This window comes from Trematomus bernacchii, unplaced genomic scaffold (assembly GCF_902827165.1).
Source record: "Trematomus bernacchii unplaced genomic scaffold, fTreBer1.1, whole genome shotgun sequence".
Lineage (NCBI taxonomy): Eukaryota > Metazoa > Chordata > Actinopteri > Perciformes > Nototheniidae > Trematomus > Trematomus bernacchii.
The window spans coordinates 12,334,919-12,348,419 of NW_022988050.1; the positions used below are offsets into that span (position 1 = coordinate 12,334,919).

Sequence of the window (13,501 nt, forward strand, 5' to 3'; positions counted from 1 at the left end):
CTGCTATTTAAACACTCTAAATGTGCTCTACAGTACAGGTTAGCTCTGAGTGTTAGCGAGGCTTGCTAATGTAAACAAAGACGAGATTACGTCCAAAACACGTCAGGCATTGTTTCTGATAGCAACTTTCTGTGGGTCTGCTGCCGATTTGACGTCATATCGGCAGCAAATCTGTATCCGCTCGTTGTACCCCCGTTTTTAAAAGATTTGGGTACGGAGGAAAAGAGAAAGGGTTTTATTTTCTGACGCTGCGTGAGTTCCCCGACGCACCGGGGACACATATTTATGTATAAAAGACATCAAAAAGTGCATTTTGCATGATAGGTCCCCTTTAAGGTATAGGTTTTGTATGTGAAGAGTTATGTTTACAGTGAGCATTGCGTGTGTTCTTGAGGCCTGACAAATATAAATGGTTTTCCTTCCTCGTGAAAACATTAACAGAGCAGATTGTCATGTAGTTATATTACCTTCCTTTGTGGAAATTATACATTTCTTGCATTACCCCCACCAACTGTCGCACTCTTTACCATTACTGTAATCTGAGTTGAACTACTCCGATATGAAGAGGAGTAGTTCATGACTTTAGGAAACCTGCTTAGAAGTTTACGCTGGTAGCATGTTTTCTTACCTAGCTTTTACCCGCTGTTTAAAGTCTTTGTGCTAAGCTAAGCTAAGCTGACCAGCTGTTGGCCGTAGCTTCATATTTACCATAAAGACATGAAAGCGGTTGACATTTTTCCATCTTACTCTTGGCCCCTGTTAACTCTTTTAAAACCAAATATAGGCCTGATAATAGTTAAATAAGGTATGAGGAAAATATACAATAACATTGTTGAATACAGCTAATGAATGCAATAAATAAACAGATGTTAGCATGTTATAACTTCTGCTAGTTTCAGTGTTCAGATGAAATATAATAAATTGCTTGTTGAATTTTGGGCACCAATACAAAAAGAACGATGGTTACATTTCAAATATGCTATGATGATGAAAATATAATGTATTGTTCATCCCTTCTCTATATATCAGCTCTCTTGACTAGGCTCTCCTGTGTGCAGCCATGAGGAGAGAGCAGTAGCAACTTTCGACTTGGCTGGTCCTGAAATGGCTTTCTGCGTGAGGGAATGTTTGTGATGCACACTGTCAGTGCACACTGTAGCTGGCCTCTGTATGCCTCAGACCTCAAGGCAGAGCAGAGCAGCGGGACAGAGCAGGAGAGGATCTGATGCTCCTCTCCAGATCATTACACCACCCGCCAGACACGGAGAGACACTTTAAATAAACTCCACCCCCTCCTCCTCCTTCTCCTCTCTATCCTCCTCTCTCATCTTCCAAGAGGAGATCTCAGCCTCTTTTCTCACTTCCTCCCTCTCTTTCTCACACGCACACACAAAACCACTCCATTCCTCACCCAGCTCCCCATGGACTTTCCCGCTGACCTTGCATTGGCCACAGCAGAGTATCTACTTCTTTAAAACAGGAATAATTATTCAGGCCTCTTTGTTCCTACTCCCCCAGCAATTATTTACAGAAGCAGCAGCTCCCACTGCATATCAGATAAGTATCTACATGGCAGATCTTTTGGGGCCCATGTCAGCTGCACAGTAGGAATGCAGGACCGTTCATTAGCAACTGGCTAGTGCGGAGGGGAGGGGGCTGTTGGTAGTGTGCAAAGCCCCGTGTTGAAACAGGGTAAAATCTAAATGTCAGCATCATTCTGACACCGGCAGAAGCTGAGTGAGTTCATTAAAACAGCTGACAGCGCCGCTGACTATGGCTGTAGCAGGGTAGATAAACTTTAAGGTCAAGTCAAACGGGCCTCTCAACACACTGGGTGAAACCAAACACAGAATATAGACAGAAATCAGCACCCTAGCTAGTTAGATGAGCGTCTGTTGACACCTTCATGTTCTACCACTCCATATGTTTTTTGCCACTGCATATTTTCTCACCTTGATGGGCTCAATGCTAAAGCGGATCTTCCTTGAAGGGGGCGGGTCCTCCTCCGCAGGCAGCCCATTAATCTCTGCACAGCTGGACTCTGGCTCGTAGGAATCATCTTCCTCCTCTTCCTCCTCATCCACCTGGCTTCCTCCAAAGTCCTCCCCCACCGCGCTGTAGGTACTGATATCCACAGAATCACGCCCCGACTGGTCCAGTGTCCTGTCTTCCTCCTCCGTCTCACCCCCCTTTCCAGAGCGAAGCTTCTCAGCAGTGGTGTCTCCGTTCTCCACAGAGATGTGGATGTCACCTTGCAGTGTTGTGCTGTTAGACCCCTTATTGGCCCCATAGTGTTCCACAGATTTGACCTCAACCCCTGCATCTGAAACTGTCTTTTCTCTCTTCTCATGTTGCTCTCCTACAGTACTGTAAAGTTCAGTGTTTTGTGTGCTTTGACCCCCATTAATGCTATCAGATGGAGGCGTCGCCCTCCCCCTGGTTCCCCTTTGAGGCCCCTCTTGGCCCATTTGATTGCTTGCATCTTCCTCCTTGCTGCCTGCTGCAAAGGCACAAACCCTCTTTGTGATTATTTTGGAGTTCAACACACCCACCTTGGCGCTGACCCCCCTGGAAGGGAGTGGTGGGGTAGATGAGAGGCGGTGGAGGTTGTTTCGGAGCTCGGCTGCCCGTTCAAACACTGCACTGAGCTGGCTGACTGTCGGGGACACAGCCTCGCTGCAGTCCAGGCTGTCCAGGGACTCTGTGCTGCCGTTGAAACGAGCCATCAGTTCCAACCTGCTTTCCTGGTAGCCTGGGGGCTTTTCTGGTTTCAGCAGGACCCTGGTGGTGGCCAGCTTCTCTGGCTGCTGCTGGATCTCCTGCTGCTGCTGGATCTCCTGCTGCTGCTGGATCTCCTGCTGCTGCTGGTTCTCCTGCTCCTGCTGGTTCTCCTGCTCCTGCTGGTTCTCCTGCTCCTGCTGGTTCTCCTGCTGCAGCAGCTTCTCCTGCATCTGCCTCTCAAGCTGCTGCTCGAAGATGCGGCGGGTCTCCTGCAGCTTGGAGTAGCTGGGTGATGAGGCCCTGGGGTGCCCATTCTCCGGTTTCGTGATGTCGAACTTGCTAACGCGTTCAGACACGGTGGACCCGAGCTTCAGCAGCGCGCTGTGGTCCACGTTCTCGTTCAGGCTCCCGGCTCTGGGGAGGGAGAGGCGCACCGATGTGTCGGCGGTCCTGACGCACTCCTCTCCCTCTCCCTCTCCCTCTCCCTCTCCTTCTCCTTCTCCTTCTCCCTCTGCATCGGCTGGGGAAGTGGTCGTCATCTGCTGGAACATGTTTTTGATACGGTGAACGTTGGAGCCGTACCTGCGCCCTCGGGGGCAATCCTGCATGTCCCCGTTGGCAGCATTGTCTTTGGCGGGCTTCAGGGCCTGCATCCCCGCTTCGTATGCGTTCCTGTGCGGGGATGGGCTCCTGAGCGTTGAGCCAGAGCCGGTGCTCTTGGAGGTGGATTCTGTCTTCATCATGGTCACTCAGGCGTCGCAACGGATGCTCAGCGACGGCATGTCTCCTTTCTCAACCCCCGGTGGCAAATCTATGTTATCCACCAGCAGCCGATCCGAGCAAGGTGGCGCCCAGACTACACCGGCAGATGGGGAGAAACAAAAACAACAGATCGTATTAAAGGCCTGCTTGCATCCGCTGCAATTCAATGCAAAGGAGAAAGTGAGCACGATGCATCTGTCATTAGCTGGCTTGCCGTTACCACAATGTAAACCTCAACGATAAATGCATTAGTCATAAAAACACATATTTGCACAGAAAAGAAGAACAGTAATGAGCCGCGGATTTACCGCAGTTGACGACAGATTGCTTACGTTTAATCCCTTTTTACAGGCAGCATCATTTTGATCTCTTCACTCCGTGAGCTGCAGATTTCTGGTCCTCCTCTCGCAGCGGCAGAGCGCTGCTGCATGGAGCCGGGAGCCGCCGGGTCCTAGTGCCCGTGGACTAGAGGCAAATCAGGTATATCAAGGGGGTAACTGTAACATGGAAAATAAGGAGTAAATTAGCTCAGTTAATTTGCAAACGTAGAAATTATGATTTTATGAAACATATTCATTCAGATAATACATTTGGTGCAATTATGTAAGAAAAGCACCTTAAAATGAGTTAGAAAGCCAGTAGAGATGTCTAAACAGTTAGCTTAGCAAGTAGATGGCTAAACTAGCTAAGGCTAACGGGTAAAATAGGCTAAAGGAAATGATAAACAGTTGATCATAAAAAAAGGTAAATACAATTGTTCTAGTCCCCATTAATCACACATTCTCAAAGTATAACATTTGAATCATTCTTACAAAAGTTGTATTCGGTAAATTATATTTCTATGTCATATCTCGAAATCTCGAAAACGCGTGTGTATGACAGAGTGGAAACTGAATTTCCCCCTCGGGGGATTAATAAAGGTCCATCTTCTTCTTCTTAAAAATGTGCTAGCTAGCAATTGGATGCATGACTTAAACCGCAAAAAGTAATGGACAAATTATTGAATCAGCGAAAAAATGTGGATTTTGATAAAGCTCAACATAATTGATAATTAGTGTAAAGGCTCAAGGTAACAGAGGCCTTGCTAGTGGATAATACATGGTTGAAAATGCTTCTTTTTTTAAAGTTTATTTTTAGCAGAAAATAAACAGTTGAATAGTTAACAAAAAAAAATAGGGATAATTAATAGATAGCATATCTCAATGGTTAAAATTAGGGATGCTCCGATCGATCGGCCGCCGATCGATATCGGCCGATACTCACTCTGCCGATCGATCGGTGCTCTCTAAAAATGCCGATCGTGAGAGCCGATCGCATGACGTAAAATTATGACGTAAAATACATGACACTTTTCTCTGTGCGCGGCAAAAAAACAAGCTTGCCAAAATTGGCTTCACCAGTCTGGCAGTTTTTTAAGGTGTCCGAAAATGACAATAAAATAGCGGTATGCAACGTGTGTGAAGCAGAAATCCTGCAGCTCCACCCGCTGTGACGGACCGGTGAGCGGAGCAAAACACACAAAAGTTAGACCTAACACACTATTGTATCTACCTCTGGAACAAGCTAAACTAGTTATAAATATATTTATTCTTCACTGTCGGGTCACTCATTACTGGATCAGTGAGCTGCATGAGACGATACTGACGATTTCTCCCGTGTTATTATCATAAGTTATTATCCAAAGTTAATGTAAACTTGAATAATGTACTTCATTTGAATGTAATAATTATGTTGGTTTGGAAGCGCCAGTGAATGAGCCCCATTAACTGAGTTTTAAACATCACAAGATCCCCATAGGCCCAGCCCACTCGATCGGATCGGCGATCGGTATCGGCCGATACTGATTCCGGCGATCGGCCCCAAAATTGGCGATCGGAGCATCCCTAGTTAAAATGTAAAGCCTGTAGGCAACAAAACTACATGGTTAAAAAAAAAAATGTGAGAGACTTTCTGGCTGATGTTTACAATGCTTACCACCAGTCCTTATAAATCTGTAGATCGATAGCCATGGAATATTAAACTACTGAGATGGATTTGGCTGTCAGAGAACAACACTGGCATTAGGACCCAGTCAACTTAAATCACGTCAAACCTCTGTGACCAATAACACATCCGTTAGTTGCAGGACACATTGTTGCTTCCTGCATTCTGCATCTGTCCTGATAGATATACATTAAACAGTATCACTGAAGCTAGACAAAGCATTTCCCTTTTTGGTTTTGAGTTTACACATCTTGTATCAGTTTCCAAATGTTCAACGGAGGCTGATTTATCTACAAGGGCAGGCCATAACACATTCATGCAGTATTTTCACACATTGGAAATAACAAAATGAGAGACTCATTTTCAAAGCTGTCCTTAACTTTCCCTTTTATCATAATATGTCCTTTTTTTCTTTTTATCGAAGGTGACTGTAGTCTGGAGGACATAACTAGTAGTATTGCTTGAAAATACTGAAGTGCTGTCAAACAGGATGTACATGACTTCAGTAAGGCAGTAGTGCCATCTAGCTAGCCTACAAACACATGTCACATAACTACACAAGGAAATATTTTATAAAAACATCTTTCTTCCTTGCAATATTGGTTTTGCAACAATCGGGACTTTCTTCTCTTAACCTGTGAAGGTTTTTTTCTGTCAGAATACCATGTCCCTATCACCATGGGTGGATTATTGGACAATGGGCTCTTGGGTTGGCTTCATAAATACAAAAAACAAACCTTTTTGTGTTTTGGCAGTTGTTCTGTTTCACTTTGCAATTGTTATTATCCTTTTGTAGTTATTTTTTGTCTTGTAGTTATTTTGTATGGTTGCTTTCTGTACTCCTGTTGTGTTTCTTTGTAGATGTTTCATGTCTCTTTCAAATAATTTTCTTATCTGTGTAGTTGCTATGTGTTACTTTTATGATAATTTTGGAAAAGTTTGTCCACAAGTGACATTTTACGTTTTCACTCCAATGGGAGTTAAAAACAAATAAATAACTTAATGAAATCAATCCCTCAATATATAAAGTTAAAAATATATATATTATGGATTGTGACTTGCTAATATGTCACTTGTGTTATATGTTGTAACTGAATACACTTTGTAGTTACTGTTGTTATTATGGTTTGTGTATTTTGTCAATACAGGATAAAAGTTCTTATTAGGCAGAATATAACCTTATTCAGTGATATTATTTTATTTAGTTGCTTTTCATTGTTTGATGCATTACATGTAACCCGAAATGTAATGTCACTCATCTAGAGCTCAGCATAACTTCTTTGTATATTTTATTTTTTATCACATGTTCTGTAGGTGTAATCCTAATCTAAAAAGTAATAGTAACTATAGTCATCAGATACATTTAGTCAAATAAATCAAACTAAAATATTTCCCTAGAAGAAGTATAAAGTAGCAATAAAGAAAAAAACGAATGTAAAGAACCTCCATATTATATGCAAGTACTTGAGTAATTGTACTTATTTGTTTTAAGTATGGAAACATCATGCCTAAAGTAACTCCGGTGGTTATATATCACCAGAGTGAATAATACGGCTCTTTATTTACCCCCCACACATTCACAGACATCTCCCCGGATGTTATGAGGTGAGCGAGGCAAAAATAGCTCTGACATGTCTTCTGCTGTGACCAAGCCCCTCTCCGCTTGGCCCTGTCAATCACAGACCCAAACAAGATGGCAGGCTGCAGGAGCTGGCTCCTCTGTTTAACAGGCAAGTTTATTCCTGACATATTATAACTTGATGTATAACAACTCTGGAAAGCCAGTTTTTTTTTGTGTCTGTTGTCATTTGGTCCTGAGGACATTTGGTCCTGATTTAATCAGTCGAGTATTGTAGGACTTTAACGGTTAGACAACAACATCAGACGGTGTGTGTTGTCATATTTTATTTTGTATGTCAATTAAGAGTTTTGCTTGACCATTCAGATAAATCTTTTGGTGGTTTTTGTTTTTTTCACATGTCCTCGCAGTTTGTGCCGTCAGTTTCTTTGAGGCAAATGCAGAGATCAAAGTTACCATTCCTGTGGGGAAGTTATTTACATACGAGCTGCTGAGAGAGTATTTCCAGAATGACTTTGAACCTTTGTCAAAACTCTATGGTAAGAATCATATTTATCCACTCTTTTATCATCTTTATTGAAGGTGTAGATTTTCTTATTGCATGTTCCTCAACCCTTTTACTCTCTTTTTTGTTTGTCATAAAGCTGGCCGCTTGTACGATGACCCCATGATTTTTAAGTGCAACCAGCAGAGTTTCCCAGACCTCCCAGAGTGGCTGCGCTTCACCCAGAGGCACCCCTACGATAACGGATTCCTGTACGGCACGCCAACTGCTCCAGGAAAAACTATAATTGAGGTCTGAAGTGATATCTGCTGCATATGACATCTGTGGCTTAATTTTCCGTTTTACTGTATTTATTCTGACATTATTGTTGTTGTTGTTGTTGTTCAGTAGATAAAGGGCCAAACAAGGATAACAGTGGAGACAAATCTTAATTATAAGAAGCTATCCGGAACATTGGTGTTAAATGTCAGGTTCTGCTGTCAGACCCTCGGAGACAAAAGCTTTGGGTGTTTCTGTAGTGCTGTTGTTTTGATCCAACTTTTAAAAAATGTATGAAGACACATATCTTTGAAGAAGAAGAGACGGCAAATGACGTGGAACTTTAATATCCTTCAAACAGAATGTATTCAAGCTGGAAAACATGCAACATTTTGGATGTAACCAACAACTCTCTATCTAATAAATACTCCTTAAATTCCCAAACTGCAACCCTTTTCAAAAATGCATGAACAAATGACACAGGTGCCTATAAAAATATACAAATCTTTAGTCATTATCGCTAAAAATGTGTAAACAGTCTGAAGTTACAAATATAACTATAATACAATCTTTAAATGTAATTTCCCATCCCATTGAAAGTCTGTTTATACCTGTAATTCACTAAGAATGCCATATATTTAAAAAAAACATTTTAAAAGACTGTCATTTTTTATAGTCAAAGTACATAAAGCCATAGATCATCAGGTCTTTCAGTGTTATTACACATTATTTATTAATAGTTAGACAAACTCAAGAGGGTTGAGGCATTATTTAACTTTATTTTCATATGCCATTTAACTTTTTATTTTATTCTATATTTAGGTCTGTTGCACCTATTTTTTTCTGTATTTATGTTCTTTTTTGTTGCAATAATTGCTTTAATTCTTTTTGAATAGGTTTACCTTTTGCACCAATACATCACAGCAAATTCCCTGAATGTGAAAACACACCCGTCAACTAACCAGGATTGATGGAAAATGTAGTCAAATATAGAAACAAAATGTCTTCAAGAAAGCGCTATATTAACAAAATCTATAGTGTAAAAATATGAAAACTGATAATTACTGTATGATGTACTGTTAATAATACACTCTCTGTTTCTGACAGATCTTTGCCATTAACAAACGAAGCTATGAAGCAGCCAGACACATACTGGTGATCAAAGCCACTGCAGGTAATGGACATTTAAATGATGATGCATGTACAGTTAAATAATGGAGTGTAATAATGACATGTCTATGTCCCTGCTCTCCCTCACAGAGAAGATTCTGCCTTATGAAGCAGAGTTCTTCATCAAGCTGAGGGAGATTGAGAAGGTGCTGCCCTCTTCTGTTCAGGATGAGATAAAGCATGATCTACAGAAGCTGTGGGACACGGAGGAGTTGGAAATAGTGAACATCACAAACGCCCTGGACCGCGGCGGCAGAGTTCCCCTCCCGCTGGCAGGACACTTTGAAGGGTAAACAAAGAGATGTCAGTGACAGGCTGTACGTTGAAGCTTCATAATAACTGTGTTCCTAAATGTGTTTCAGTGTGTATGTGAAGGTGGCCTCGGAGCAGTATTTCTCAGATTGTCTCCTGAGGGTGCTGACAGCAGAGCATGAAAAGCAGTGCACAGCTGGGGCCAAGGTCAAGGTCCCCGGAGAATGTAACTTCTGCAGCATTCCCAGCAACTGCATCACCTGGTGCAAGACGGAGCTGGTGAGGCCTGAAAAGACACGATTCTTTATTTATTAAAAAATATAAAGAATTAGCGATCCAGTTTTATGGAAACTTGACATGGTAAACTTGTATGCAAAGGTCATTCTCTTTAAATGTCAGGGTTTTGGATTAGTTTGAAAATATTTTTATTATTTCTATGGAATGACAGTAGGATTAAGGGAATAAGAAATACAAAACAGTATTTTAAATCCTTTTTTTTCCCCATTTTGCTTTTTTAGTATGATAAAATATATACTTTAACTTGTTAACTTGGGCTCTAAAAATTTATCAAATATATTTATCATTAAGAATGATAATTTGTCATTATGCTTGTCTCTTATATATTTAAAAGTGAATTAAAAACATTGTTTTTACTATTTAAAGGTCCCATTTAATGCTTTTCCGGTTATTACCCGTCCCCTTGTGTGTTATGAAGCTTTTTCTGCATGTAAACGGTCTGCAAAGTCACAAACCCTCAAAGTACACCCTGTAGCGAGTAAAACTCTAACACAGAAAAGACCTGTCTATGCTGCCCCAGAACGCCTCGTTGGAGATTTCTCTTTTTCTTCCTGGGTACAGTGACGTGCCCATACCCAAATGGACCCATTGGTCCAAATGGACCAATCCGTGGAGCCGTTACGTTACGTCCGCGGATTGGTCCAAATGGACCAATCGGCGGACTTCCTCACACACACACACACACTCAATCTTTTCTCAGCTGCAGCTCCGCCGATTTCTCCTCCCTGAGACGGCGGGACGCGGCGAGGCTGTGAGTCGGTGTATGAGCACACACACAAACTCCCAGCCAGGCTGCGGGTGTGTGTGTGTTCGGGCTGGTTTCGGGATGGGTTTCGCTGTGTCTCTCTGTCTCGCAGACGGCCACTGGGCTCATAGGGAGGGGGGGGGGCAGGAGCTCCAACAAGCCGTTTAGGACAGAGAGTGTTTCTCAATCGCGAGTAAAGCTGCTTCAGAGCCACTATTTCAAGCATACTACGTCATTGAGTGCCGCCGAAGTACTGTTCCAATCTCCAGCATACTTGGAATTCTACCGAGCCCGGCGTACTCCGTTTGGAGAAATATCGAGGCTGCACATGAGTAGACTCCGCGGTCTTAAAATCCCCACAATGCTTTGCGCACGGACCAATTTCCCCAAATCTGTGGCGGAAGATGTAAGGCGGGGCCTCTCATATGACGCACACCTGCACACTTGCTAGCCTGTTCCACTCTTTGTGTTCCGAATGCCAGGAAGTATTCTTGCCTCGCTTCTGAAGCAAGATGCTCGGCAGACATGTGCTACCAAGCAAGCGTACTCGCGATTGAGAAACACCCAGAGAGTGAATACACATACTATACAGAGATGCTGTATGAGAAACCAATGTGATTTTGGAACATTGAACAATATAAATCTATTCTAGTAGACCTCAACAATGGAATTATGATCAGTAGAAATGGCCATGACATGGGACCTTTAAAAGAGAAAGATAAGCAATTATGAATTGTAAGGTGTCCTTGGGTGTTTTGAAAGGCACCTCCAAATAAAAGGTATTATTATAAATATTATAATTATAATTTTAAACATGTGAACCTTGTACCATGTTAGGCAATTAATCCAAGTAACATATTTAAAATAAACCCCAAAATATGTTCTGATTGCTAAAGAATTGTATTTCTGAAAATAAAGAATTGTATTTCTTGAGGTCTGAAGATTTAAATTCCTCCAGTTTTTTACAAAAAAAGAAAAAGCAAAGCCCTCAACTTGTAACCCACTAGAGAGGTCCTGAACTCTTTGGTGCTGCAATAATGTTTTTGCTTTATTGAATAATTGTTTTATCTATAAAACATCAGATCATAGTATAATAATCCCATTAAAATGTACTAGGGCACCAGGAACCATCACATTTTTGACTTTCTGCTTGAAATTCTTTTTACCAATCAATCAATAATCAACAAAATGTATGACTAATCACACACATTTTGTCCAAAAGACATTTTTGACGTTTCCCTTCCTTTTTCCCACAGTTCGATCTGACTAAGCAGGCAACGGCTCCGCCCGCTCCTCCCGTGGGCTCGGGGATTCTGGAGGACGGAGGAGACTTCAACCCCCCCGAGTCTCCCCCGAGCAGAGACTTCTTCCCGGACTACATCGTGACAGTGATCGTGCCGCTGATCCTCGCCATCATCCTGTGTCTCCTGCTGGCCTACGTCATGTTCGGCAGACGAGAGGGAGTGTATGCATCAATCTGTTGAAAACAAAATATATAAATAATAATATACATATAATGCTAAGTTGGCCAAATAAAAAAAAACATTCCCCTTGTAGACATTCATGCCATCACAACAATGCAATATGTACCACTGGAGGGGGAATACACACATTTCTGTTTTGTAGGTGAACTGACCCTTTAAGGCAAGCCCTTGATTGATCCTGATATTCTGTGACACAGAGGTGACATTTTTCTCTTTTTCTCATAGTACAAAGAGGAATGCAAGAACGAACCAGTAAGTACATTTTTCTCTGTTCTCTGATTGAATACAGACTTTACACAATGTACTTTCACATGAATCATCTAACTAAAGATCCATTCGTCCTATGACTAAAATCCTTCAAGACGCTAACCATGGGTACGAGGTCATTCTGCAACACCATCCTCTATGGTTCACCTGCACACATCCTCAATAAACTACAATATGTCCAAATCTGAGCCCGCATGCTTACTTCCACCTGGCGCTCCGACCACCTATCCTCCATGACCTCCACTGGTTACCCATCAAATACCGCATTGACTTCTCACCTACATAGCCATCAACAATCTTGCCCCCCCTACCTTTGTGACCTTATCACACAACACATCCCATCTTCTACAGCCAATCAGGAACAAGCTCCGGGCATCAGGGTCTTTGCTGCAGCCTCCCCTCCCTCTGGAACTCCCTCCCCAATCACATGGGAAAGGCTAACACTTTAGCATCTTTCAAAAAAGCCCTCATAACTCACCTATTCACTCTGCCTTTCAATCTATAATACATTTTTGTAAAAAAACATATTATGTAAGGCTGAAAAACTTGTTTTTTTAAGCGTTATCTACGAACCCATGGATAATTTTTTAGAAAAAGCACATAATGCTGTATGTGTTGTTTTGTTTGCTGCAGGATTCAGCTGTACCACCACCACACCATCCACGGGAACACTGACGAGCTGAGGAACATGGCGGGACAGCGTAGTTCTGCTTCTCCTCTGTCCACACTGCCCATGTTCAACAGCCGCACTTTGGACCGGGCCCCACTGCGGGGTGACAGCCCCAGCATCCCCCTCATCCTGGCCCAGCAGTAAGGACCACTCCCACTGATGCTTTATTGTCATACCAGCTTCAAAAATAATTACTTCTTTGTATATCGATGTTCAGCTTTGCTGATTTGTTTTTGTTCTCCTGTTTTCGTAGTGATCCATACAGCGACACGCTGCCCAGGTAAAACCACTCAAGTGACTTCCTCATACAACACTGCATTCATTCTTCTCTATAATTGAAGAATAATCTTGAAAATGTTTGAATGTTTTCAAGAACATTAACTCATTACGTTGTTTGTTTTTCCAGGAAATGAGAAGATGGATAAACCCTAACCCTTTCCCTGTGTTACTCTGAGTGTCATTCATACAGTCTATGGTTATATATTTGCAGTGGTAAATCTTCTTTTTTTCTGAAAGTAAAATAATAGTTTGTAAAGTTGTTATTTGCTGTTCATGACTTTGTTTTTTCCGCCATCTTTAACTGCCAATAAAAAAAGATCAAAAGTCACATTCTTCATTGTTGTGTCAAAGGCTGAGATTTCCACTATTTCTCAAGTGTTTTTATTCTCTAATGGACACCTTACTATTGTTTTAAGACAGACTTGAAGCATTGTTAATCTATTTTAAAGGCTTTTACAGACATTCTTCAGTACTAGTGGATGTTAACGGAGAAGCACTCATATCGGAGATTCTTGGCAACTTGAGCAAG

General features: G+C 42.0%; 2 protein-coding genes across 3 annotated transcripts in view; one reads left to right on the forward strand and one right to left on the reverse strand.

Annotated features, from left to right (window-relative positions):
* The window catches only part of ppp1r9bb (protein phosphatase 1, regulatory subunit 9Bb), a 23,746-nt gene extending 19,839 nt beyond the window's left edge, over nt 1–3,907 (reverse strand). Inside the window, exons 1-2 of one of the 2 annotated variants that reach the window (XM_034119660.1) lie at nt 3,816–3,907; nt 1,953–3,577 (exon numbers count right to left, since the gene is read on the reverse strand). In XM_034119660.1, the coding sequence (XP_033975551.1) occupies nt 1,953–3,464 (1,512 nt within the window). In that variant the 5' untranslated portion in view covers nt 3,465–3,577; nt 3,816–3,907. Of the gene's footprint in view, nt 1–1,952; nt 3,578–3,791 lie in introns of both variants that reach the window. The other variant, XM_034119661.1, reaches the window with a different exon arrangement.
* Nucleotides 3,908–5,916: 2,009 nt separating this feature from the next.
* On the forward strand, nt 5,917–13,291 carry sgca (sarcoglycan, alpha). Its single transcript, XM_034119663.1, has 12 exons — nt 5,917–5,971; nt 7,050–7,196; nt 7,456–7,584; nt 7,690–7,841; nt 8,916–8,982; nt 9,069–9,267; nt 9,341–9,509; nt 11,529–11,737; nt 11,982–12,008; nt 12,657–12,833; nt 12,947–12,973; nt 13,100–13,291. Exons 2-12 carry the CDS (start codon nt 7,160–7,162, stop codon nt 13,104–13,106), a joined length of 1,200 nt encoding a protein of 399 aa, XP_033975554.1. The 5' UTR covers nt 5,917–5,971; nt 7,050–7,159; the 3' UTR covers nt 13,107–13,291.
* The last annotated feature ends 210 nt before the right edge of the window (nt 13,292–13,501 follow it).